Source organism: Pestalotiopsis fici (assembly GCF_000516985.1).
Source record: "Pestalotiopsis fici W106-1 unplaced genomic scaffold PFICI_Scf_2, whole genome shotgun sequence".
Classification (NCBI taxonomy): Eukaryota; Fungi; Ascomycota; class Sordariomycetes; order Amphisphaeriales; family Sporocadaceae; genus Pestalotiopsis; species Pestalotiopsis fici.
Window position 1 is genome coordinate 4059429 of NW_006917092.1, and position 26121 is coordinate 4085549.

General features: G+C 34.1%; 5 protein-coding genes across 5 annotated transcripts; 3 read left to right on the forward strand and 2 right to left on the reverse strand.

The window, feature by feature from the left end:
* Positions 1-2467: 2467 nt before the first annotated feature.
* On the forward strand, positions 2468-3692 carry PFICI_03416 (uncharacterized protein; the record flags this gene model as incomplete). Its single annotated transcript, XM_007831997.1, has 2 exons — positions 2468-3327; positions 3386-3692. The coding sequence occupies 2 exons, from the start codon at positions 2468-2470 to the stop codon at positions 3690-3692; spliced, it is 1167 nt and encodes a 388-aa protein (XP_007830188.1).
* Positions 3693-3815: 123 nt separating this feature from the next.
* On the reverse strand, positions 3816-5547 carry PFICI_03417 (uncharacterized protein; the record flags this gene model as incomplete). The annotated part of the gene is made up of 2 exons (XM_007831998.1): positions 3816-5238; positions 5321-5547. The coding sequence occupies 2 exons, from the start codon at positions 5545-5547 to the stop codon at positions 3816-3818; spliced, it is 1650 nt and encodes a 549-aa protein (XP_007830189.1).
* Positions 5548-6729: 1182 nt separating this feature from the next.
* On the forward strand, positions 6730-7446 carry PFICI_03418 (uncharacterized protein; the record flags this gene model as incomplete). Its single annotated transcript, XM_007831999.1, has 3 exons — positions 6730-6888; positions 6944-7085; positions 7148-7446. 3 exons carry the CDS (start codon positions 6730-6732, stop codon positions 7444-7446), a joined length of 600 nt encoding a protein of 199 aa, XP_007830190.1.
* Positions 7447-8287: 841 nt separating this feature from the next.
* On the forward strand, positions 8288-9532 carry PFICI_03419 (uncharacterized protein; the record flags this gene model as incomplete). The annotated part of the gene is made up of 1 exon (XM_007832000.1): positions 8288-9532. The coding sequence occupies one exon, from the start codon at positions 8288-8290 to the stop codon at positions 9530-9532; it is 1245 nt and encodes a 414-aa protein (XP_007830191.1).
* Positions 9533-9561: 29 nt separating this feature from the next.
* Positions 9562-11156, reverse strand: PFICI_03420 (uncharacterized protein; the record flags this gene model as incomplete). The annotated part of the gene is made up of 3 exons (XM_007832001.1): positions 9562-10657; positions 11078-11096; positions 11147-11156. The coding sequence occupies 3 exons, from the start codon at positions 11154-11156 to the stop codon at positions 9562-9564; spliced, it is 1125 nt and encodes a 374-aa protein (XP_007830192.1).
* Positions 11157-26121: the final 14965 nt, after the last annotated feature.

Sequence of the window (26121 nt, forward strand, 5' to 3'; positions counted from 1 at the left end):
GATGAAAGGATTCGCTTTGAGCAAAAGAACAAAGAGCGATGCAACGTTGATTCGGCGCCAACCTTGGGCATGAGTAGTCCTGAAGAAGCAAAATCATCTGATCACCTAGATGCGTGCCAAATTGGAATATAATCAGAAGTCACTAGATCCGGCAAGTTCTCATGCCGGAAATCTCCCCAACCCAGCTGGGACACTCGAAGAAAAAGTGATCCGATATGGGCAGACTTGCACGACATTAGTTGCCTGTTGTGCAATTCAACCACTGCAGTACCGTAGGTTTAGATCTTGTGGCCTGCAATTATTGAGCCGCCCTTCTCGAAGAAAACTTGCAAGCTCTCGTGAAAATGGTATACATGACGTTTCCGTGGAGCCGCAGGCCACGTCAAGTCAGCGGGAATGCCGCCGAGTGCCCTACCACAAGACACTTTTTCCACGAGGGATAATCGGATCACACTAAGAAGCCAATTTGGGACGGAAATTCGATTTCATTCCAGCCACTGGCTCCTTGTGCGGCTTCTATTCCACGTGTCACGCATTGCCAGCCACGCTAGACTCTCGATCAGGAGGTTGACAATCTACACTCACTGTTATTCTCTGTTGCTCTCAGTGTCCATATACTGTCCTCATGGCCCAGCCACATACACTCTCAAAGTTGGAATGCTCAGGAGTTGGGATTTGGTGCATCAAATGGTCCGTTAGCCCTTGGTCGTCATGTGCTTGATCCAGAATGGAACCCATGTTGGCTTCCGAAATGCCTGTCGGTCTTGCCGGTGTATATCTCGCCGTCCTGTTTGTTCTCCACCGCCTCGGGGTTGATTTGGCTGCTAGAGGAAGAACGCGTAAGTGCTTGCTGGACTTCCCGTCTACTAAGCCGTGGTGCGCTATCATCAGAGACAGCGTCGTGGGGCGGCTGATCCGCGATCAGGGCAAATTTTCGTCTCAAAATACGAGTCTAAATGGCATTATGCTGGCGTTATACATGAGCTCCGTCCATTCGACGCGGGAGATGGACTTGTCGTCGTCGTCGTCTGATGAACGCCCAATCACCAACCGCTAACACGAAGCTTGTGGACTAATTCGCGAGAATGGGAAGGGAAGAAGAACTTGGCGATGGGGGCGGATGGAGAACCGAAGAACTCAAAATCAAACAGTAGTCAGTGTAGTGCTCAGGATAAGAAAATGGACGAGAGGTTGGACATGAACGCCGAGCACGTTGCCGCGGTAGCCATCCAACCAGAAAATCGAGAACCCCGAATTAAGAAGGAATCAACAATTACAGATGATTGAGACTTCCCACGAGCCGTGCGCCACCGTTTTGCTCGCGCGCGCGGGTTCGCTTGGCTTCTGCCCCGCCATCGTTCGGGATAATTTCCGAAAAGAAGAAACAAGAGCAAAGCTTGGCATCTTTGTGTAACCCATGAGGACAATTGAACCTTGCAAAGAGCGAACAAAGAAGAGAGGAAAGAGAAAGAATTGCAACCGTCTCTCTGTGAGTCCTGATCATTGAGTGTCGAGTCTCGAGCTTCGGGTTTCGGAGACTATCTCCAGTCTTTCTCTGCCATGTTCTTGTAGGCCTCGGCACGACGGACGGCTTGCTGTTGTGTATGTCCAATTCATTGCTGCATTTGATCTGACGCCATGTCATTGAATACGAGGGCAGGAGCCGGGTTTTAGTGGTTACGCGCATAGAGCTATTGAATAGGTAAGCATCTGTGGCGCCCTTTTGTCAATCACTTCAGCCTTCAGCCTTGTTTGTTCGCAATGTCCAAGCTGAGAGATCCTTTGCTGGTATGAATGTTATGCCATCGACGCTTACCATTTACCACACTGGCGGTAAAGGCCGGCGTCGACGTGGTATTATCCGGTCGTACAACCGTGCCCGTTTGGCCACATTTGGGCTGGGCATTGGAGCCATTTGGGCCCCCTTCTGACCATTGAGCAATGGCGCATAGTAGACAGGAAGCTTAATTTGTCCCCGTGCATATGACTATTATTTCTTTCCCAGCTGTACGCTGCCGTTGCAACCACCAATAGAAGGCGAAAGCAGGCGCAATTGAACTCGAGGGAAAATAGGTTCGCAGCTTTCACACCTGAGGATACGAGCGAGCGTTGGGAACCTGGAAGGTCCAAGGTCTAGAAGAAAGATGCCGTCCCAGGCTAGACACTAGCAAGAGACTAGGCAGGCGGGTGACAGTCAGGGTAGAACAGAATAAGGAACTTTGCCTGGCGTCCTCTAATCAATCTCCACGCGGGACGTAATGAAGAGGCGTCGGCGAGGTGTGCCGCCCACCTTCAAGTAGAAATAGGAGCGATATCCCAGATCATGAAACAGCTCTTTAATACTGTCATGAATAGACAGAGGCTGCTTCCATCCTCCCATATTGTCGTCCCTACTTTCTAGACCCTCCTTCGTTACTTCTGCTTCCAGCCCTAATTGTAATCAAGGAAATCACCACAGTCAGTCATCATGAAGCTCTCGCTCGTCTTGGCCGCGTCAGTAGTCTCTGGCGCCGTCGTGGCACCTCGAGCCGACCCCAGTACCAGCCCAAGCCCAGCAGCGCCGAATCTGCCCGACTCAGTCTTTCCCAAGTTCCGAGTCGTCTCACTCGACGAGGCCAAACAAGGTCTGGACCGTGATATCCAGCAACTTCCGCCCAAGCCCGTGGGAAACTTGACATACGAAACAGCTCCTGGATCGGCAGCTCCCAAGTTTGGCGTTTCCCTCTTCTCCACAGTCAACAAAGCTGCGACTGCCGCTTCAGTTGCCTGTGCGAGTGCTCCGAGTTATCGATTCGAATGGAGGCAATACTCTGACTCTCGAAGAGTGTCGTTGATGCAGGCTATGAGATGTCTCATCAACAAACGGCCATCAGGAAGGTTCTCGCAAGCCAAGAACCGGTGGGAGGACTTTGTGCAATTGCACCAGAGTGTCATGCCCAGCGTACACAATAATGCCATCTTTCTGCTGTGGCATCGCTATTTCCTGTGGACATTTGAGCAGATCTTGCGCAACGAATGCGGGTTTGATCGCGGTTTTGCCTGGTGGGACGAGACCAAGGATGCTGGACACTTTGCCCAGTCGGACATGTTCACCAACTCGGCATACTTTGGACCGTTGCCAGGCCTCAACAATGGCAACCCTTCCTGCATAAACACTGGAGCCTTTGCCGGAATGATTACCCACATTGGGCCGGGCCAATCCTTCACTACCCATTGCATCTCTCGAGGCGTGACAGAGTCCAACACGGCACAGTGCAACACCAACTTTGTGAACTACTGCCTGTCGAGAGCTGCGTATGCAGACTTTGAGACCTGTCTGGAGTACGGGTGAGTTGAGCATGATGTCCTATGTGTTGTGCCGAGCTTTGCTAATGACCACACACAGCCCGCATGGCTATGGCCACAATGGTATCGGAGGGGTAATGCAAGACGTCTGGTCGAGTCCCAGTGATCCAATATTCTGGATGCATCATGCCTTTATCGATCGCGTCTATTACCAATGGCAGCTTGGTAACGCGAACCGACTTGTCAGTATCGACAGTGGCGTGGATAGCACGGGCAAACCCCTGACCTTGGATACGGTTCTCTCCATGGGCGGTATTTCACCGGACGTGAGGATTCGAGATGTCCTCAACCCATTGGGCGGTGTAAACGTCGGGGGTATAACCTTTTGCTACAAGTATTCATATTAGGATTTCACATACGTGGGACAGCTATCATGGAAGCCAGCGCATAGCACCAGAAAGGCCAAATGACTGAACAAAAGTACTTGAGAATTTTGATAGGCGTACATAGTCTTGGATGGTCGATTGTTATTATTTCGACACCCTCCTTTTGAATATAACACGAACGTCGTTCACCGGTCTTTTGGCGCCAGTTCCAGGAATCATGGCGGGTATTTGCCATTCCCCACCAGCTGGCTCAACCTCCCAAACACACAGCATGCAAGCAGCAATGGTGAGTATTTCCTTCTCGGCAAAGGTACGTCCTTTGCACGATCCACCGCCGACAGCCCACGGTCGTAGTCGACCATAGCGGGCTACTTTTCGTCCAGTTTCGGTATCAGACTCTAGAAATCGCTCCGGGATAAACTTTTGTGGCTCCGGGTAGACGGCCGGATCACTCTGGACGGTAGCCCAAGCTGTTGAGATGAAGCTGCCAGCTGGCAAATGATGTGTGTGTTCGCCATCAGACACGGCCATGGGCTTGGCGACACGGCGGATGGAGGTTGGGTCGCTGCCTAAACGGAAGGTTTCGAACAGAGCAGCCTTCATCAATGCACACTCCCGATTCAAGGCTGCAATATCGACCGACTCAATCTCAACACCTCCATCCTTAACGCTCAGGCTCACGTGGGGAGCCATCTCCTCGCGCAGCGCATCCGCCAGGCCGGGAGTCGAGTAGACGTAGAGAATATACCAAAAGAGGAGTGGCTGCGTGTTGCCGTTTTGGCCCCAGAGGAACGGAAGATCCATATCAGCACGGTGCTGGAATGTGACATTGTACTCGTCGTAGACCAGGTTTCGTCCCAAGGCTGCGCCCACATCGGACATGTCAGCACCAAAGTCGACGGGCTCTCCTTTCTGGTATTGATCAATACGACGATACAGCCCATGAAGGGCTTCATTCATCCGTTTGCGAGCGGCAAGGCCCTCCTGCATCATCTTGAACGGCGCCCATGATGGAACTCCCACCATCAACAGCGGGAAGACATCATTGTCAAACTTCCAAAAGTCCTCGAGAAGATTTGGGTTCCGCTGGAGAAAGTCCTTGCCGTAGAGGACTGGGATAGCTATGGTGGCTCCGAAATCACGAATCAGACCCATCAAGTCAGCCTCCACGGCGCCAGACTGTCCTGGGAGATTCGCCTTGACGACCTTGACGTTGGCGCCGCGCTCCCACACTTGCATCTCATCCATGTCCTCAGTAAAGGACACAAGCGACGACATTCTGTAAACAACCTGACCGCGCTCAAGGGCAGCCGTGGAGGCAGCCTCGCTGAGGAATTCCTTTTCAACCACACTGATAAGAGGCTTGATCGTGGCCTTGACCTTTTCCACAAATTCGGGTGAATCATCAGCGCCAAAGACGCGTAGCATTAGAGTCAAATGGGCCGGGAGGTGCTCCAAGCTGTGACCGCTCTGGGTCATGAAGCGATCGGCATTGGGCAGATCAATGATGACCTGGTGAGATCTCGTAAGGCCAAACAAGGATCCATCATAACGCCGGAATAAGGAACTGGGAGGTGGCTTGAGTGTCAATCTTCAGGATCAGAGCGTGGGGATAGGTAAGTGGACACTGAGTGTCGACGTCGACTTACTAGATGCGGCGGCCCCAACCTCCAGCCGAAGCCAGGTAGGTCGCGAGGGCGATCTCGAGCGGCACCCACGTTGGCAAGAAATACAGAGGCTTGGAGGCAGCAAAAAAGAGCTTGTAGCAGATGTAGGCAGCGGCGACGGCACCGAGAACCTTGTATCCTGCCGCAGTGGGGTCGGAGAGGACGCCAGCCAGCAGATCGGTGCTTCTTCCACCACTTGTCCCGTTCATTGTGAACGTCGGCGCGGCCAGCAGATAGACGAGTGGGTACGTCCTTGCTACAACGCACTTGGTCCGAATAGACTCTCACGGCAATGCCAGTGGATCTATGTACGTGAATGAGATGAAATGGCAGGAGCAATTGCGACGGAAAATCGTCAAGCACAGGAGAGGAAATCTCAGGACGCGAAGGATGAATTTGAAAAGGAGCGACAACTAATGGTTAATGCAGTGATGGATGGCATGCGCTAAGCCAGGGTCCAGGGTCCAGGGTCCAGATGGCCAAACTGAAGTTGGCACCATCTTGGATAACCACTAGATCGGTTAAGATATATCCGTAATTAGGGCGTCGGTTGATACCTAGCACCCCAGGTAGGCCAATGTGGAGTCAGGTCTACACAGTAGGTAGGTCTTCCTGTTATGCTTGTTTGTTTCCTTCTGGGCCTCGTCTCCCATAACGTATATAACACTTTGTCTGCTACTAAATACCTACAAGTACAACGAATAGATCGATTGGCATGTGAAAGCGATATTCCCACTTGTAAATATGCTTCACATGAGTTTCTAGTCTTGGATCCCAGAATCTTGCGCATCACGAGACATGCGTACTATGTTGTTGATGTTCTCGCACGTGCTTGTTTACTGCCACTGCCCTATTGGCCGCCGCCGTTATTGAACTTGACGAGCTTGGCAACGAATATATTCGCTTAATAAGTAATATTTGCACAATGACAGCCCTTGCAAAAGCGCAAGACTCGTCTAATTGGACCATTTCTTGTTGGAGCTTACGGCATTCATCCCATGGTACAGGCCAACCGAGATAAGTACATGAGTAATTACATTGGTAAACATGAATGGTCCCGACAGTCTGGGTCGAATGCAAACCCAACCCACCTCAACTATTCCCCCCAGATCGAGTGATATTCAGTTGCTTGCAGGTGCAAAGTAACCCCTCACTTCGAATCAGCTGCTCCATCTCCTGGAATAGCCAAAGGTCTGGGTCTTGCGCCTAGCCTTGGCTCATCCCATATCCCCTTGGGTCTGAGAGTCTTCTTGTGTGTGAAGACACTGCATTCCGTGGACTTTTTGTACATGTATCGTGTCAGTGCAATGGGGTCTTCGCAAAATGTCAACGAAACCGAGACCATTGAAGAGCTTCGAGCGGCGTCGCATGTCCCTTTTACTCCGTCTTAGATGACCTGGGACCAATTCCAGCTCCAGTTTCCGATCCCCGAGGAACTCCTTCGCGTCCCTGACGGCAGCTCCATTGCAGAGGCAGACGCGGTGCTGGCGGAGAACGGTCGAACATATCACGGGTACAAGGAGGGGAAATACTTTCTTCCCAATGATGCTGTAGGATGAGCGGTCCGTGGAATCAATAGGCAAGACTGACTTGTGTCCTTGACAGGCAGAACAAGACAGGCTAGATTTTCAATACCAAATGTTTGTGATGGCTCTGGATGGAAGACTAGCGCTTGCACCAATGACGACGTCGCCTGGATTGGTGTTGGATGTTGCAACCGGAACCGGGATCTGGGCAATTCAGTTTGGTGAGTCGTCACGGCCCATGAATTTCACCATTTCAAGATACTGACGTGTCTGCCAATTCCAGCCGAGCAGAACCCAGATTCTCACATTGTAGGCACCGCCCTGAGCGGAATTCAACCAGTGAACCGGCCCCAAAACGGCGACTTTATCAAGACTGATGCCGAGGATGAATGGCTCTTCCCCGGACTGCCCAAATTCGACTACGTACACCTGCGTCTCGTCTGTATGGCCTTTGCCAACCCTAAACTGGTCCTCCGTCATGCATGGGAGAACCTGGCTCCGGGTGGCTGGATCGAGTATCATGACATGTACCCCTGCGCCATGTCCTATGACGAAAGCCATAAAGGAACTGTTATGCAGTAGTATTGGGATTCGTTGCGATAAGGTCTGGATGCACAGGGATGTGACCCTACTGTCACTTTGCAGTATAAAGACTGGCTGATCGAGGCAGGCTGTAAGTTGTAATGACACGCCCAATGCACTCACTTTGCATGTCAAAGCTGTAGTCACTAATCAACCTCTCTTCCAAGTCACTGATGTTAAGGAGATCACCTTGGACCTTCCCGGAAATTCATGGCCAAGCGACCACAAGCTCAAGCGTATCGGACAATACATGTATACAGATCTCTACGAGGGGGTCCGCGGTGCTGGATGGCAGCTTCTGCGGGGGCTGGGCTGGTCGCCAGAACAGGTCGAGGATCTGGTCACGAGATTCAAGGTGGACTCTCTAAATGAAGACTATCGCGTATTTTACCGCATGTAAGCATTCATCATATAGTAGATAACCGAGCGTGCCAATTGCTGATGATCTCGAATAGGTACATAGTGTACGGTCGCAAGCCTGCGGATAGCCTAGTGTAATAATCCCGACGGACAGGCGTCCATTGCTGCTCATGGTGGTTTCCAATCCAATGGCTAATACTACTTTTTGTACAGACCTTTCGAAGGTTTGTGATAAAATTTGGCTAATTGACTCCACTTAGAGCCCTGTACCGGTACGAAGTCCGGTTGCTCTCATCCACTGACGAATTGGTGGCAGCGGACTTCGTCCCGCAAATGTGTAGCATTCGGTCTTTGGTATGCTGGTTGGACCACTATTTAAGCATCGTCGATTCCAGCATGAGCTATGGATCTTGAACCACATCGTTGCTTCGAGAGATAAAAAGATACTATTCTTGTCTGCCTAATATTTCCATTCACAAAAATGAAAGGAGAAACCATTACTCTACACGGGCGATCCTATGCCATCCCTCAACTGCCCACCGTCGTTGTCTGTGTGGATGGATTCGATCCCGAGTATCTAGAGCGTGGTCTTTCCGATGGCATTCTCCCAAATCTCGCACAGTTTGTGCAGAAAGGCTTTCATGCCACTGCCAAATCATGCATGCCCTCATTTACCAACCCCAACAATGTCTCCATCATCACGGGCCAGCCTCCCTCGGTTCACGGCATTGCGGGCAACTTCTTTCTGGACCGTACCACCGGCAAAGAGACCATGATCAAGGACGACTCGCTGCTCCGCGGGTCAACCATTTTGGAACAAATGTCTGCAAAGGGTGTCCGCGTTGCCGCAATCACAGCCAAGGACAAATTGCGCCGCATCCTCGCGCATGGCTTGCAGCTCAACAGCGGAGGCATTTGTTTCTCGTCCGAGGCGGCCGACCAATGTACACTCTCAGAAAATGGCATTGAGGGGGTTGAAGAGTGGATCGGTCGTAAAGCGCCCACCCAGTACTCTGGTGATCTGTCCCTCTTTGTGCTCGATGCGGGAATCAAACTCCTGGAAGAGAAACGTGCCGACCTATTCTATCTAACTCTGTCAGATTACATTCAGCATAAGCACGGTCCAGGGGCTCCTGAAGCCAATGAGTTTCTTTCGGCACTCGATGAACGCATCGGAAGACTCGTCGAGCTAGGTGCCGTGGTCGGTGTGACAGGGGACCATGGAATGAGCAGCAAGTGCAACGACGACGGCGTCCCCAATATCTTGTTCTTGGAGGATGCCCTAGTCAACAAATGGGGTCTGGGGAGCGCAAGAGTCATCTGCCCCATTACTGACCCGTTTGTGAAACACCACGGAGCTCTTGGTTCTTTTGTAAGAGTTTATGTACGAGAACCAGGCAACATAAGCGAGATGATTGACTTTTGCAAGTCTCTCTCACAAGTCGAGCTGGTTCTTAATGCGGAGGAGGCGGCTAGAGAGCTCAGTCAACCAGTTGACAGAGAAGGCGATTTCGTGGTTGTTTCTCAAAAGAATGCGGTTATAGGGAGCCGACAAGACGAGCACGACCTGTCAATGATTGGAGACCATCCGCTGAGGTCTCACGGGGGCCTCTCGGAGCAAGACGTCCCATTGCTTCTGTCTCGTCCTATTTCAGATGATAGTAAACTGCGCTGCAAGGCGGGCTGGAGAAACTTTCATGTGTTCGACTTGGTGTTGAATGCATAACATTAGTAATGGCCTCAATGATCACATTGCTATAGCAGCGGATCATTAGTAGCTACTTCCGATTCAATATCAAAGTCCATCATTTGATTCAATTGAAAGTCAAATGTGCCAAGAAAATATGGATCGAAAGCGAAATCGTGACTCCAGAGTTCATAGTTGTGCTGCTCGTCTCGAGGCTCCGGCATCACCAAAGCTCTTTGTTCGCTTCCAGCTTCTGAACGTCGTAATATGTCGCTTATGCCTTGGTAGATACTAACAAGAAGATGCTGATGATGCAATGTGGATGTGATACCCTGCAACGCAGTCGAGGTTGCCTCGACCAACGATTTTACCTCTTCTTTGTGAAGGCGCACGTTGAGTAATGGCTGAGCCGAGACTCTCATAAGGAACACGACAGCAAACGTGACCATGACATGAAAGTATGTAGGGAGTCCATTAAGAAAGTCTTGAGTCTCCGGGTCCGTGGCAAGAAAACGAAGTATGGAAAGTGCCGATGAAACAGCAGTATCCGCGATCTCGTGCAACTCAACAAGCAGGTCCGGCGGTAGACAAGTATCGTTGCTTGGTGTTTGTCCCCTGAAAGCGTGAGAGCACAGGTAGAGTTTGGCAAAGTAGTACTGTAGGCTAACACCTTTGCGAGGATAATTGCCGACATGGGCATTGGGGGCGAATTTCTCCGACCATTCTGCTCGAATATCATCCAAGGCTACCGCAAGTCTTCGGAGATGAGGCACCTGCGTGGCAGAGAGCGGCCGGTCAACATCTACTCCAAATGCATCATATATCGTGGACAGTAGACTCCAACGACAGACTTGGCTAACAAGGCGTGCGTCATCCTCGGTTGCATGTGTGCTCTTCAAAAAGTCTCGAGCGTTGCGGATTGCCTCTGACTCGCGAGTCAGAGGCGGTCGACCGAATGCAATGGACGCATGATGATCGCAAACGTTGACGTGGTAGTACAGGCGAGCGCGTACATAATGCTCTCCATCTCCATCTACGGCCTTGGCGAAGCTTTTATGTAGTTGAAGGTCTGTCGCTAGACGGACAGCAAGGCTTGCAAACGGCCAGGACAGGTCAGCCAGCCAGAACGCACCGATACAAAGAGCCCTAATGTCGTCAAGGCCACTGGTTCGTACAGCTCAATTATCAGTGAGGGCAAATTGCCATTTTTGGTAATTTTGGCCCCTAAAAGGGCTGTTTTAGGAGGGAAATCCTTTCCCGGAGGAGGGCCGATAAGGGCCGTAAGGGCATTTTAAAGGGTAATTTAAAAGGACCCCCTGATTTTGGAGGGTGTTTTAAAGGCGTTAAAAGGGATAATCCTTTTAAGCGCGATAAAGGCGGGTATTTATTATTATTATATAATATTAAAAAGGGTATTTAGAATTAATACGAATAAATTTAGCTTTAAATATATTTATCCGTATAATTATAATATTTATTAAGCGTAATAAATTAATAATTAAACGTAATTATTTATTTAAGCGATTTATTTTTATTTTACGGCGCTGCCTTTTTCCGATTATAGCGGGCTAAAGGCGCATTAACTAATTATAATAATCGGTGCCTGCCGTAAAATAAAATTAAACGCATAAAATAGGATTTTTTAAATATAACGTAATCGCATTTTATAAATTGCATTTTAAAATTTAATAAAATGCGAAAATAGCTATAAAAAAATAATAAATAAATAATATTATTTATTAAATAAATAATTTAATATTTAATTATTATTATCGTTATTATAGCGTTAACGGGCTAAATTAGCGCTTACCGCAATTATTACCTAAATATTAATTAAAATAAACCTTTTTTTTAACGTGTAATTAGGCCTGGCTAGCTAAATCGCGCGTTTAAAAAAGCTTTTTTTATTTAACTAATATTATATTTAAAGTATATTATTATATGCTTAGGCATATTTTTATTTATTATTATTAAAAAGCCTAGCTAATTTATTAATATATAAAATAAAATATAAAATTAAATTAATATAAATTAATTATTACTAATAATTACCTAAGCCGCAAATTAGGCCCGGGAAATAAACCGAGGTTAATTTTATAATATTATAATTATAAACCTATATAAAAAGCTAATATAAATAAATTATTATATATAAAATATATAATTATAAATTTTATTTATATTAATATATTTTTAAATATTAAAAGCATATAATTAAACGCTTTTATTCGACGCTTAAAAATTAAATATTAAATATTTAATTAGCGTCGCCTAAAAAATAAAATAATAATACCGACCCTTAAGCAAAAAAGGTCGAAAATTATTATAAAAAAACCCGCGATATTCGTTTATAATAAAATAATTTAAACTTTTTATTAATTTTTTATTATAATTTCCTTTAATTTTAACGATACTAATATTTAATATTTAAATTAAAATAGCTAATTATAACCTTTTTTAATATAACGCGGGGATTAAATTTAAATAATTTTTTAGTAAATTATAATTTATTATTCGTTTTTTTTAATTAACCCTTTTCTAAAAATACCGTAAAAGCCTCGAATTCGTAATAAAATTAAAAAAAAAAGCAGGAAAATAAGGCTACCGCCGTTTAACGGGTAAATAGATTATACCGTTTAAAACCTAAAAAAGAAACCGCTAAAATTATAAAAAGCGGAAAAAGAAAAATCGGAAAAAAAACGCGCCGCCGTTACGGCTGCTAATAAAAGCGAATTAAAAAATAAATCGGTAATTTATAAATAAAAACGATTTTTAATTAAAACCCGTAAAAAAAAAGGCTAAAAAGGGTAAAATTATTACCGGATTTAAAGATTCCGAAAACGCCACCGATTTTTTATTTATAATTAAGCTTTAAAATAAATTATATATACTTTTCTATTAAGCTAAAGAATAGCTGTAAAATCCGGATATACCGCTATATTAAAAAAATATTATCGAGCTTAAAGAGCTTTTTTAAAAAAACCGAATAAAAGGTATATATTATCCGTAAAAAAAATCGCGTCCGCGGCCGAAAAGCTACGGCGAATTAAAGCTAATATTATAAAAATCGAAAAAATATTAATAATTTATTAAAACCTCCGTAAATAATAATACGTAAGCTTATTCTGCTATTTTCCTGCTAGGCTATTATATAAAAAGCTAAAAAAATAAATATTAGCCGCCGCGCGGTATATATTATATTATATATAAAAAATAAAAATAAGCTTAATTATTACGTAATTAGTTTTTTATTAAAAATTAACTTAAATAGCTAAAATAAATTAATTTAAATTAATTTAGCTAACCGCTAATCCGAGCTTAATAAGGGATAAAAGCGGTAATATTAATAAAAACTTATAAATAACCCTCCGAATCGACCTATAACCTATATATTACTTAAAATAAATTATATTTTTATATAAATTCTAAATTTATTATTTTCCTTTTATTATATATATAAATATATATTTTTTTAATATAAATTATTATTTAGCTATTTTTAAGGCCTTAAAATCCGGCCCGGGAAATCCGATTACTCCGTTTTCGCTTTATTTAATAAATTTTAACGCTAATTTTAATACTTTTTATTATATTTATTTCGATAGCTACCTATAGTTTTTTATTAAAAAAAAATAAAAAAAACTTTACGCTTTTAATAGTAAATATAGTTTAATATTACTTAAATATTATATAAACCAAAATTTACCTTCCGTTTATATATATAATTTAATTAAATTAAAATTTTTTTTTTATTATCGCTATAATTTAAAAAAAATCTCGCTTTTTATTTTAAATTCCGCTTTAAAACTATATACCGATTAAATAATTTCTAATTATACGTTTCCGGACTTTAATAGTAATATATTCCGGTCCGCCTTAATTTATAATTTTTTTATATATTTATTTTTTTATTATAATATATTATAAATTATATTTTTATTTTATACCTTTTTTAATTATAACCGGAAAAATCTTTAAATATTAATTATTATATATTTTTTTCCGTTTTATTTTAAATAAAGCTTTTAAAATTACGTTATATTTTATAACCGCTTTTTATTTAAAATATTTTTCGGTTTTATTCGTTATTAGTTAATCGTTTTTAAATAATATTTTTTAGCGTTTTTAACCTAAATAATTCACCGCTTATTCGTCGTTTTTCGAAATAGCCTATTCCGGCGGGCCTAACCTAGCAAAAATTCCCGATAAAGCCAAAATCGGCTATTTTATAATTACTATTAATATTATTATATTAGCTAGCTAAAACGGGATTTTAAAAATATATATATCGGTCGATTTAATATTAGCTAAAAAGTATTTTTATACCGAGCCAAAATTATTCCGGCTATGCATTATTTATAACCCAGCCGATATTATAATATTAAATTTTATAATTTGCCGATTTTAATTTTATCGACGAATATCCGAAATTAAAGCGCTACGGTTTTACGTTTAAAATCGCTATAAAGGATTTTATAATTACCGCTTTAACGAATTTTAGCTTATTAAAAAAAACGATATTATGCCTCGCTTTATTTTATTATTTTTATTAAATATAAAAAAATAATATTTTATATACCTAAAAAATAATCCCGTTAAAAATAAAATCTTTATATTTTTTTATTAATATAAATTTTTAAAGCGTTACGTTTGGAAATAACTTCGGGATTTTAAAAATTACCCGTTATACCGGTATAATATTTTACTACCTTATTATAAATTTAATATTCCGTTTATATACCGTACGGTTAATAATATAATATATATTAGCGATACCGTAAAATACGCGGCAAAAAAATAGCTATTTTCGGCGGCGGCATAGCGTATTATACGCGAGGTCTATTTCGTATATACTAAATTCCGTAAAATAAAAAATATTTATAATAAATATAAAAAATAAATAAATATATTAAAATAAAATTTTATACCGTTATAATTATTAGCCGATTTATTAATCCTTTTTAAAAAAGCTAAAAAGCGATTAAAATTAGCTACCGTAAAACTAATAAACGCGGTAAAAATTATATAAAAAGCAAAAACGGACGTAAAGCGATTTGCTAAATTTTATAAATTATATTAATAATAAAACTAATTAGCCTGCGATAAACTCGCTAAATATTACGGATATAAATAGCGTTTATATAAAAAATAATTAATATAACGCAATTTATTAAATATTCGTAATATTTTAGCTTAATATATTTTAAAAATTTAGGTTATCGTTATTATTATCGTTATCGTTATCGCCGGCCTTTATTATATTAAAAAATAATACTAAAATATTATTATTATAATTATTGCCGTTATAGTCCTTTTTTTCCCTTTTTTTTTATTTTTTATTATTTATAATTATTATTTTTTAGTTATCCTTTGCCTTCCTTATTATAATTAATAATTATAGATTTTATTACGCTTTTTATAAAAAATCGTCCCGCTATACGGCCGTTATAATATATAATTATTTTAGCCGCTTCGTATTTATCGGACGGATAAATACGAAGGCTTTTTAACCTAAAAAAAATTTTATTTTATAAGCTTATAGCTTTAAATTTTTATCGTTATCGTTTTTAAATATTATTTTTTTTATTAGCTAAATCGCCCGATTTATTTTTATTTATAATATATATTATTAAAATATTTTATCTAATTATTATTATAAATATAACCGGCGTATTTTTTTTTTATTTACGCAAACGTTTTATAAATTTTTTTTTTTAGCGTAGCAAAAGTATTTTTATTCCGAAAAAATAGCAAAAATTTATAATAGCGCTATTTTTAAATTTTTATTATTAAATAAAACCGAATAAAAGAGGTTAAAATCTTTTTTATAGCTAATACGGTTTTTTTTATATTTTAGCGGTTTTTAAACCGGTTTATTTAATAGCTAAATTAATAATATCGTTATCGGCAATTTATTTAAAATAAAATATTTATTTCGGATAAATTTATATTTATATTATACGGCTTTTTACGTAATACGATATTTTATATATTATTAATTATATATTTTTTTATTTACCGTTATATTTATTTTATAATATATTTTAGGTAGGTTTGTTATTTTTTTGTTTTTTCTTTTGTTTTTGCTTTTACTTTTGCTTTTTTTTATTTTTTCTTCTCCTTTTTCTTTAAGCTTAATACGGCATTTTTAAAAGGCGTCGGCTGCGTCGGCAAGGAAGGTACGTTATATAGGTCTTTATAACCCGCGTTAGCACTTATAATAGCTTTTTTTTTTCTTTTTTTTTACGCGATAAAATAATAAAATAATAATCGGGCAATAATAGCGTTTTTTTATTATATACGCACGCATATTAATTTAATTATTTTATAATTACGCTAATTGGATTATTGCTTATAATAAATTATTATTAGTAATTATTTTTAATTTTTAAATATAAAGCGTATAAGGGCACGATTTTAATAACCCGTTTTAAATTAAATATAATATTTATAAAAATAAAAATATTATATTAAAAACTTATAATAATAGTTTTTTCCGTAATTACCCTATTATAATTTAATAATTTTTAATAATAAACACTATAATACAATAATAAAAATCTTTAATAAAATTTTACCTTAGTATTATTATAAAAATAAAAGCGGCCGTATTTAATACGTATTAGCAGCTAAAAATACTATAAAAATTACGTTAGTTTTAAAAATAATAATATATAAAAGGCTATTTATATATTAAATCCGAAATTTATAATTTAAATATATTTTTTATAAATAAAAAAATAATAATAAGCTTATTTAAATTTTTATTATTTTAAATATAAAATTTTTTATTCTTTTTTATTTTTATTTTTTTGCCGGAAATTACGCGTTATTTTATTATTGCTTTTATTTAATTTTAAATATTATTTTTATTTAAAATTTTAAAAGCTTAAATCGTATTTAATTATTATAATAAAAAAATTTTTTAAATATAGCGCTTTAAATTTAATACCCCCGAATATCCTAATTTATATATATAAAATAGCGTTTTAACCGTTTATTAATTTTATATTTTTAGCCGATTTAAGCTTTTATAAAACCGAGCCGGAATATATATTCCGATTTTTTAGTAATAATTAATACGCTAAAAAATCGGCGTATTATTATAAAATTATTATCGCTAAATCTAATAAGCATTTTAGCGCCGTTATATAATCGCTTATTACGGCGTACGGTAATTACCTAATAATTCTTTTAGCCGGTTAAGCGGAGGCTATATTAAACCTTTTTTTTATAAATATTAATAATTTATATTATATTAGGAAAAACCTTTTTTTTAAACGTTTAAACGTTTTTTACCGCATAATAGCTAATAATTCCTAATATTTAAGCCGGGTATTATACGCGGGTATCGAATATAATAAAAATCCCTAATAATTTCCCGGCGCCGCTTTAAGCATTTTTTATTAACGCGGTAAAAACCCGGTATATACCCGATAAAAAACCGCCGAAATTATATTTTAAATATTACGCAAAATTTCCGTTCGGAAGCTTTACGTAATAATATTACTAAAAATTTAAAGCGACGGTTATTACGATATCCCGTCCGTAAAGCAAATTATTAAAAATAAATTTTTAAATTATAAGCCCATTACGATCGCATTATTAATTACCGATTATATAAAATCGCTTTAAACGTTGGAAATATTTAAATTTTTTAAAAGCCGCTTTTATTTTTATTATATCGCTATTTATAACGTTTTAAAATACGTATAAATTAATAAAATTTATAATATTACGCGTAAATTCCGGCGTTTTTTATCGTAAAACGGCGCTTTTTTTAATATAAAAAATTAGTATTTTAATTAGCATTTTTTCTTAATATTAGATTAAATAGCAAATAAACTAATATATTTATCGCTTTTTTTAATTTCCGAATTATTATTTTTTAATAATTAACCGATTTTATTTTATAATAATAAAAATTTAACGGTTAATATTAATATTTTTTTTGCTAGCGTATTTTTAATTTAAATATTCGCTTTTCTTTAAGCAAAAATAAATTTTTGCTATTATTTTGCGTATTTATAAAGCGATAATTTAATTTAAAATTTAATTTAATTTTTATTTACGTTATTTATTTTAGTTTTTTACGCTTTCCGGGCAAATAAAAAACTTCCGCGCTAAATCGCAAAAATCTCTTTAATTTGCTTTAAAATTTTAATACGAGCCTTTATACGATTTATATTATTTTTCGGCGGTTTATTATTAATATAATTAAATAAACTAATAAAAATATACGCGTAAAAATTTATAAAAAAGCCGAAATAATATTATTAGCTATAAAATAATATAATAAAAATAAATTATTTATTAAATAAATGCTTAAAACCGTATATATAATTTGCGTTTAATATTTGCCTAATTACGTTAAGGCACGCTTTTTAAACCCTAATTTAAAATCGCTAGGCGTAATTATCGGTATTATATAATATTTTTTCCTTTTTTTATTTTTACCAAATTGCAAAAAAAAAGGAAAAAGCACGCTATATATTATTAATATTTAAACTCGTTTATTATAATTTATTACGCATTAAAATAATTTTTACAAAATATCTAGCTTTAAGCTTTATATTTTATTTCCTAATATTTAAAATATTTTAATTTAAAGCAATTAATTAAATATATATATTTAACTAATTACTTTAATTAAAGAAAAAATTATAATATTTATAAATATAAAAAAAACTCCCGCTCCTAATTTATACCTAACCTTCCTTTTTTTTTTATTATATATTTATTATTAGCTTATTATTTTTAATTATTATAAATCTTTTCCCTTTTTTTTTTAAAATTTATTTTTTTTTCTTTAAGCTTTACTTTTTTTTTAAGCTTTATTTTTTTTAAGCTTTATTTTTTTGTCCTTTTAGTATTTATCGTTAACGCCTTTAAAATGCTAAAAAACAAAATAACCCCTAAAAAAACAAATAAAACCTCTAAATCCGTAAAAGGCTTTATTATATTTATTCCTGCTTTTAATCGCTTAGCTTAGCGTTTATTTAGCTGTAAACCCTTTATTTTTGCTATATTTTACGTTTTTAACCTTAATATTAAAACTCCTTAGCCCGGCTTTATAAATTTTTAGCAGCCTTTTCCTAATAATTTTTATATTTTTGCCTTTTTTTAAAATTCGCCTTAAAATTATTAAAACCTTTAATAATATTAAAATTAGGCAGCTTTTTAAAGTTATAATAGCTTTTTTTAATATTAAACTAATTATTAATAATTAGTTTTTAAATAAAATTATTAAATTAGCTATTAATAATAACCTTTTAAATAAGGTTATTAATTAAAATTTTATTAATAGCTACCCGGCTATTATTAACCCGCTCCGGGATAAAATTATTAACTAAATTATTAGTAAAAATTTTAATAATATCCGTTTAGCTATTATTAGCCCGCTCCAAAATAAAATTATTAGCTAAATTATTAATTAGGATTTTATTAGCACCCGTTTAGCTATTTTTTTTAACCGCTTTTTAAAAATTAGCAGCCTTTAACCGGTAATTATAAAAAAAAGCCTTAAAATTATATCCGTCCGATTAATCTTAATAATATTTTTTCGAATGCTTTTTAAAATACCGGTTTTTTTTAATTTACCTTTTAAAGCTTTATTTTTAACTATTATAGCAAAAATAAAAATTTATAAACCGATTATAATATTTTTATAAATAGCTTTTAATCGGCCCGCTTTTACCTAACCGGATCCCGTTATTTTAGCTTTAATATTATTAGCTTACGCAAAAGCTCCTTTAACGTTTATACCGTTTTTAATAGCTTTTTAAATTTTTTAGCTAAATAAATTTATCGTAATCGTAAAATTACCCGTTTTCGCAAATATTAAACCTTTTTATTTAAAACTCTAGCGTCCAAAACCTTTTTATTTAAAACTTTAGCTTCCGGGACCCCTTTATCTAATACCCTTTTATCCAAAACTCCTTTATCCAAAACTCCTTTATTTAAAACTCCTTTATTTAATATTACTAAAAAAACGTCTTAGCTTTTAAATCGTATTAGCAGCTTTTTTCGGCTTATTTTATATTTAAACTACCTAAAAAATATTTTATACGGCTAATCCGATAATAAATATTAAAAATTCGTTAAAATAAAATATATAAAAGCCGATAAATATAAACGCTATTATAAAAATAACTACGCTTATATTTTTATATAAATTTTTTATTTCTAAATAAGGTTTTAAATTTTATTTATATAATTTTTAATTAAATTTATAATATCGACAAATCCGTAATTTTTATTATAATTATTAATTTTTATAAATATATAAACGACGCGCCTAAAATTAAAGAAAAATACCGGGTTTTTATTAAAGCACTTTTAAAAATATACTAATATAATAATTAAAAAAATAAAAAAAATATCGTTAACGATAAAAATAATAAAAATAATAAAGGCGATAAAAAAAATAAAGCTAATAATAGCGGTAAAATCGATAAAAACGGCGACGATAATAAAAGAATATTTCGAAACGCAAAAAAATTTAAAAACTAAAAAGGATATAATATAAATAAGCTAAAAAATAAAGCTTAAATATTCGGTTAGCGTTACGATTATATTTTTCCCTTAAGGATTTTTCGTTTTTTTTCCCGGTATTTTTGCGTTTTTATTTAGCTTTTTTTAAAGGCCTTTTTTTATTTATATTTTTATATAATAAGTAATTTATAATTTAATTTTACCTTTAAAGCTTTTTAATATTAAATATATAAAAAATTATTTAACGTTTTAATCGAATTCGCTTTATAAGCTTTATAAAGTAATATTATAATAGCTATTATAATAATTATAATAATTATTATAATAATTTTAATAATTTTAATAGCTATTTAATATTATTATAATAATTATTACTATTATATTTTATTATATTTACTATTAAAATAAATAAGGTTATAATAAATAAAATAATTAATTAATTAGTTAAATATTTATATATATTTATAAGAATAAAAAAAAATATATATATTTAATTTATAATAAAGCGTAAAGCCCGAAAAAAAAAGGAGGCTGGGCTTTTATTTTAATATTTATTGCTATATTATTAAAGCTAAACGCTAAGCCTATTATAAGCGGCTTAATCGCTTTTTATAATAAATAAATTATATATTTTTAAGGGTTTTATATGCTTAAATATACTAAATTTGCCTTTGCTATTTAATTAATTTAATGCTATAATATTAAATAATTTATTAAAATCGCTTAATTATTTTTTAAATACCGAAAGCTAGCTTTTAAAAAACGGTATTAAATAATTCGGCTAATATATCCGGGTATTATTTAGCTTTTAAGGAATTATAAACCTAAATTATAAAAATTCGTATATTTTTATACCGGCGGATTAATCGTCGTTTAAGCTAATCGATATTTTTTTTTATTTAGCCGAAACCGGTGCCTTAAGCGGCGTTTTTATAAAACGGTATATAATATAGCCCGATATTTATTTTATTTTTATTATTAATTATATTAATATTATAAATTTAACGATTATATAATCGCTTTTTCCCGCGTTATCGCCTAATTTAGCAAATATCCGAAAACCGGCGTCGAGCTAAATAATTTTTTAAAAGCCGGCCTTTTTAAAAAAATAAACGGATTTTATTTTTATTATTACGAAATTTGCGTTAACCTTAATTATATTTATTATAAGCTTTTAAACGCTAATTATAATAAAAAGTATTACCGCGAAAAAGCCGTTTTTTATCGGCAAAAAGGTAAAGTAATATTTAAATATTATTAGTAATATTAAACTTTTTATTTAATATAAATAAGCTAGCTATTACGACGCTATAAAAAAAAGGCACCGCTAACGATTTTTAATTTATTTCGCTAACGATATATAAAGCGTATTTAATTTAATTTTCGGTCCTTTGGCGGGCGTTATATATACCGTAAACCGGTTTAACTTAACGCCCGGGTAATTAAATAACGTTTTTATCGCTCGAAAACCGGCTGCCGTTATCGGCTATATTACGCGAAAAGGTACGAGCTTTTAAGCCGTTATATAATAAAAATAAAGCGATTGAAAAAGCCGGAAATACCGCTTTTAGCCGGCCGTCGCTTATATATTTATTTTATAAGGCTATTAAAAGGTTTTACCGATTTATAAAGCTTTAAACGCATTTAATATATAAATATAGCCGTTTTAAAGATAAAAATAAGCTAATCCGAAAAATATGTAAAACGGCGTTTTTATAGCTAATATATTAAAATAAAGCTTTATCGGAAATAAAACGCAAAAATGGACCTACGAAAATAAAGCTATTATAAATTTTATAAAAAGGATTTTAATAGCGCGATATTATAGCTTAGGGTTTACGCTAATAATCGTAATTATTAGTAATTATAATAATTTATAAAAACGGTATAAAAGCAATTAATTAAATAAAAATATAAAAATAAATATAATTTAAATAATATTAAATTTACCCGTAATAATTAAAATAATAAAAAAATTTACGTAAAATATATTATTTAATTTTAATTATTTTAAATTAACCGTAATTTATTGCGTTTATTTATTAATCCCTTTTATTTTCGAGTTTTTTTTTTAATATTTCCCTAATTATTCGCTTTTATAAAATCGGCTATTTTAATTTAAAAAAAGCCGCTAAACAATATTTTAAAAGCGTTATATTCGCTTTTAGCCTACGGCTTTGCTTAAATATAAATAAAAAAGGCTTAAACGTTAGTGGCGAGCTATTTTCGTAATACGGCGATATTATTTTTATTTTTAAGTTTTACCGAACCGAGGCCGTTTATTAAAATTATTTAATAATATTAGGCGTATAATATAACGATACGGACGAGTATTTTTTAAAAAACGTCCTTAACCGCTTCGAACTTATCGGTAAATTTTAAATTATTAATCGCTAATTTAAAATCTTTATTTACGGCTGTATTATAAGCGTAATTATACGTAAACGGAAACGCGTTATATTTAATAGCGAATTTTTTAGGCTTAAACGACGGGCGGTTATTTTTTTTAACGCCTAAATCGTTATCGTCGTTTTTAAGCTTTGTTTTAATATATTTAACCGGTTATTAAGCGCCGCAAAAGCCGGGTTCGAAGCTTGCTACGGCTTTATCGAAATTTAAATTAATAATAATAAATTCGTCGGCTACCGCTTTTACGGGTATAAAAAACCCGATAAGCTTAATCGCGATTTTAGCGGCGGTAAGCTTTTTTTTAGTAAATTTCCGATAAGCGATAAAATTTAATTAAAATAAATCGATAAATTAAATTTATCGCGTTTTTTATATGCCGCGGTTATATTTAATTAGCCGGTAATACGTTTTTATATTAATAAAATAATATATAAAAAAATAGCTAAAGCCGTAAAATACGATTTATATATATATATTATATAAAAAATTCCGGAAAAAGGTTTTAAATAAATAATTAAAGCGCGGGCCGTTAGCGCCTATAGCGAAAAGCGCGTTAAAATCCTTTTTACGCTTATTATAAATATTTTTGCTTTTTTTTGCTAATTTTATAATTACCGGAAATATATCCCGCTAATTTTTTAAATCCGTTTCCGCGTTTTTTAATTATTATTAATTTACGGCAATTTTTTTAATAAACTCCGAAATTTATTTTTATAAAATTTTATTATTTTATATAATTATATTAATTAAAATAAAAATTTTTTTAAAAACCGTAGCTAGGCTAAAAAAGCTATTAAAATATTATTTAATAATAAATACCTTTTAAAAAAATAAGCTATTTTTTAAAATTTTAATAACGTTTAAAACGCCGGTATCGCTAAATTCGAATTATTCGCTAATTATTATTTTTATAATCGCTATTTAAAATAAAAGCTAAAACGAAGGTTTTATTAAGTTTAAAAATTAAAATAAAAATCGAAATAAATAGCTTTTTGGGTTTAATAATTATTAAAAATAAATTAGCACGCATTTAAATAACGAGCCTAAAAAAAATTCCTATATCTTTTATAGCGACGAAATATTAAATAGTAAGCTAATTTAAATACCTAATTTTAAAAGCCGGCGGTAGTAATTAACGTTTTTTAAATCTTTAAAACCGCAAAACCTTTAAATCGTTATTAATAAATCGTTATTATATTTAAATAAATATTACTATTTTATTTTATAAATAAATATAAATTATAATATTTTAAATTACCTTTTTAAATTATATATTTATATATCGTTCTAAAATAATATAGCTATATTTAATATTTTAATAATATACGATTTATATCGCGATAAATCGTTATAAATACCGGATAAAAATAAAATAGCGTTTAAATAAGCCCATCCGCTTTTACGTTTATTACGATTAAATTACTACTTAATTTTATTATTTTTTAAAATACCTATTATTAAATACGATATTTACTTAAAATAATTATTAAAATAGCTATAAAATCTTTTAAAACGGCCTAAATCTCCCTAAAAAAGCAATACCTTAAAAGCATTTTTTTAAACGAAAAAGGCCGCTTTTTACCGAAAATAATAATAAAAAAAGCCTTATTATTAGCGGTAAAAACGAATTCGAGCTATAGCTAAACCGTTATATATACGATATAAAGTTATAAAAAACGTATTAAAATTTAACTTAAAAAAAGCTAATAGCCTTAATAAAGTAAATTAAAAATTAATTTATTTATTATTTTAAAAAGCTTAATTCCGGTAATAAATTCGATATTACGGCGGCTAAATTCGGAAAATAAAAATTTAAACCGCCCGTTTTATCCGAAATTTTACGCCGTTTTAAAAGCGCTATTACGTCGGAATTTAAAAGCTTTTTTAAATATAGCTAAAGCTTTAAAAGCGGTGGCTAAAATAGTAAATAGCCGGGTATTATCGAAAAAAATAAAACTAATAATTTTAACGCGCTTAGCGATTTTAAAAACTTTAATTTTAAAGCTAATAATTTTAAAGCTAATAATTTTAAAGCTAATAATTTTAAAGCTAATAATTTTAAAGCTAATAATTTTAAAGCTAATAATTTTAAAATTAATAATTTTAAAACTAATAATTTTACCGACGTTTTAGGCGGTTTCGCAAATAAGGCTAAAAAGCTTTAAAATACCCTCGATAACGAAAAAAAATTAGTTATATTCCGCAAATACTTTAACGACGAAAAAGTCCAGCTAAACGACGAAATTGCGCTAAATAAGGCAAATAATATATAAGCGTCCTTTAATTTGCGTAATAAAATTAATTATATCCTTTTAGGCGTCCTTTTTAAATAATATAAAAATGCTATAAAAAAAGGCAAAGATAAAGGCCAAAGCAAAAGCGATAATAAAGGCAAAAATAAAAGGTAAAGCAAAGGCAAAAGCTAAAGTAAAAGCAATAATAAAGGCAAAATAAAAGCCTAAAGCTTCCGCTCGACTAAGGGCAAAGGCAGAGGCTTTAATATTTCCTAAAGCTTATATAATAATAACGATTATAAATATTTACTCGACCTTAAAAATATAATTAAGCGCGCCCGCGATATTTAAGCGTCGCTAACGCAAAACGCGCTATAAGCCAGGATTAAAGCGTTTTTTAATAAAAATATAGCCCGGTCCCGCTTAGCTTTAATATTTTAATATTTCGATAATATAAAAAAAGAAAAAATATTAATTTTTTATAATATAAATAATTTTAAGGTATACGCGGCTAAACGATACCGCGCGATATAATAGTTAATTTTCGCTAAAAAAGTTTTTAATAAAAATAAAAATAAGGATAATATCGTAAATAAAATTAAAAAAAATGGAAAAAGCTAAAAACGCGTTATACGGCATTAAATAATAGCTAAATAAAAATATTATTAAAATTTTCGGAATTTATATAAATATTATATTTTTCCTCCGGAATATTTAAGGTAAATTATAAAATTATTAGCATAAATATATTTATTAAATTAAAAATATTTAATGCTATGCTTATATTATAATAATATATAATAATTTAATAATAAGCGCCGGCTTATTAAATAAATTAAATTCGCGGCGGTAATAATTAATTATAATTAATAATTTGCTAATAATATCCGAATTTTTATTATTTATAACTTTATATGCTTAATTGCCGTATTTTTAATTTATTATGCCTAACTGCCGTATTTTTATTATGCCTGATTTTGCCGTGTTTTTAATTTATTATGCCTAACGTAACCTTTTATTTAACTTATTATAATAGGATTCGGCGTCGATCGGGTGGCACCGTTATAAATAATTATAAATTATAAAACGTTACGCTTTATCGCATACTAAACAAATTTATTCCGGTGTGATATAATAGGCGGCTTAATATCGGATCGGTCGGGCTGCTAACTTATTTTAAATAATTTATAATAATACTATTTAAGCCTTTATTTTTATATATATATATTAAGCGAGCCGAATAGCATTATCGGACCGTAATTTAAAAAAACTCTAATTAGAATTTTAATAAATATTATTAATTTATAATTTATAAAACTAAAACCGATAAAAAATCGCTATATACCCGATTAATTTTAATAAAATAAATCTATAATATTACGGTCGGTAATAGGATTAATATTATTAAAACGTTTATAAATAAAATATCGATTAAATATACCGCTAGCTCCGGCTATATATAAATTATAAAAAGCAGTAATACGCTTATTT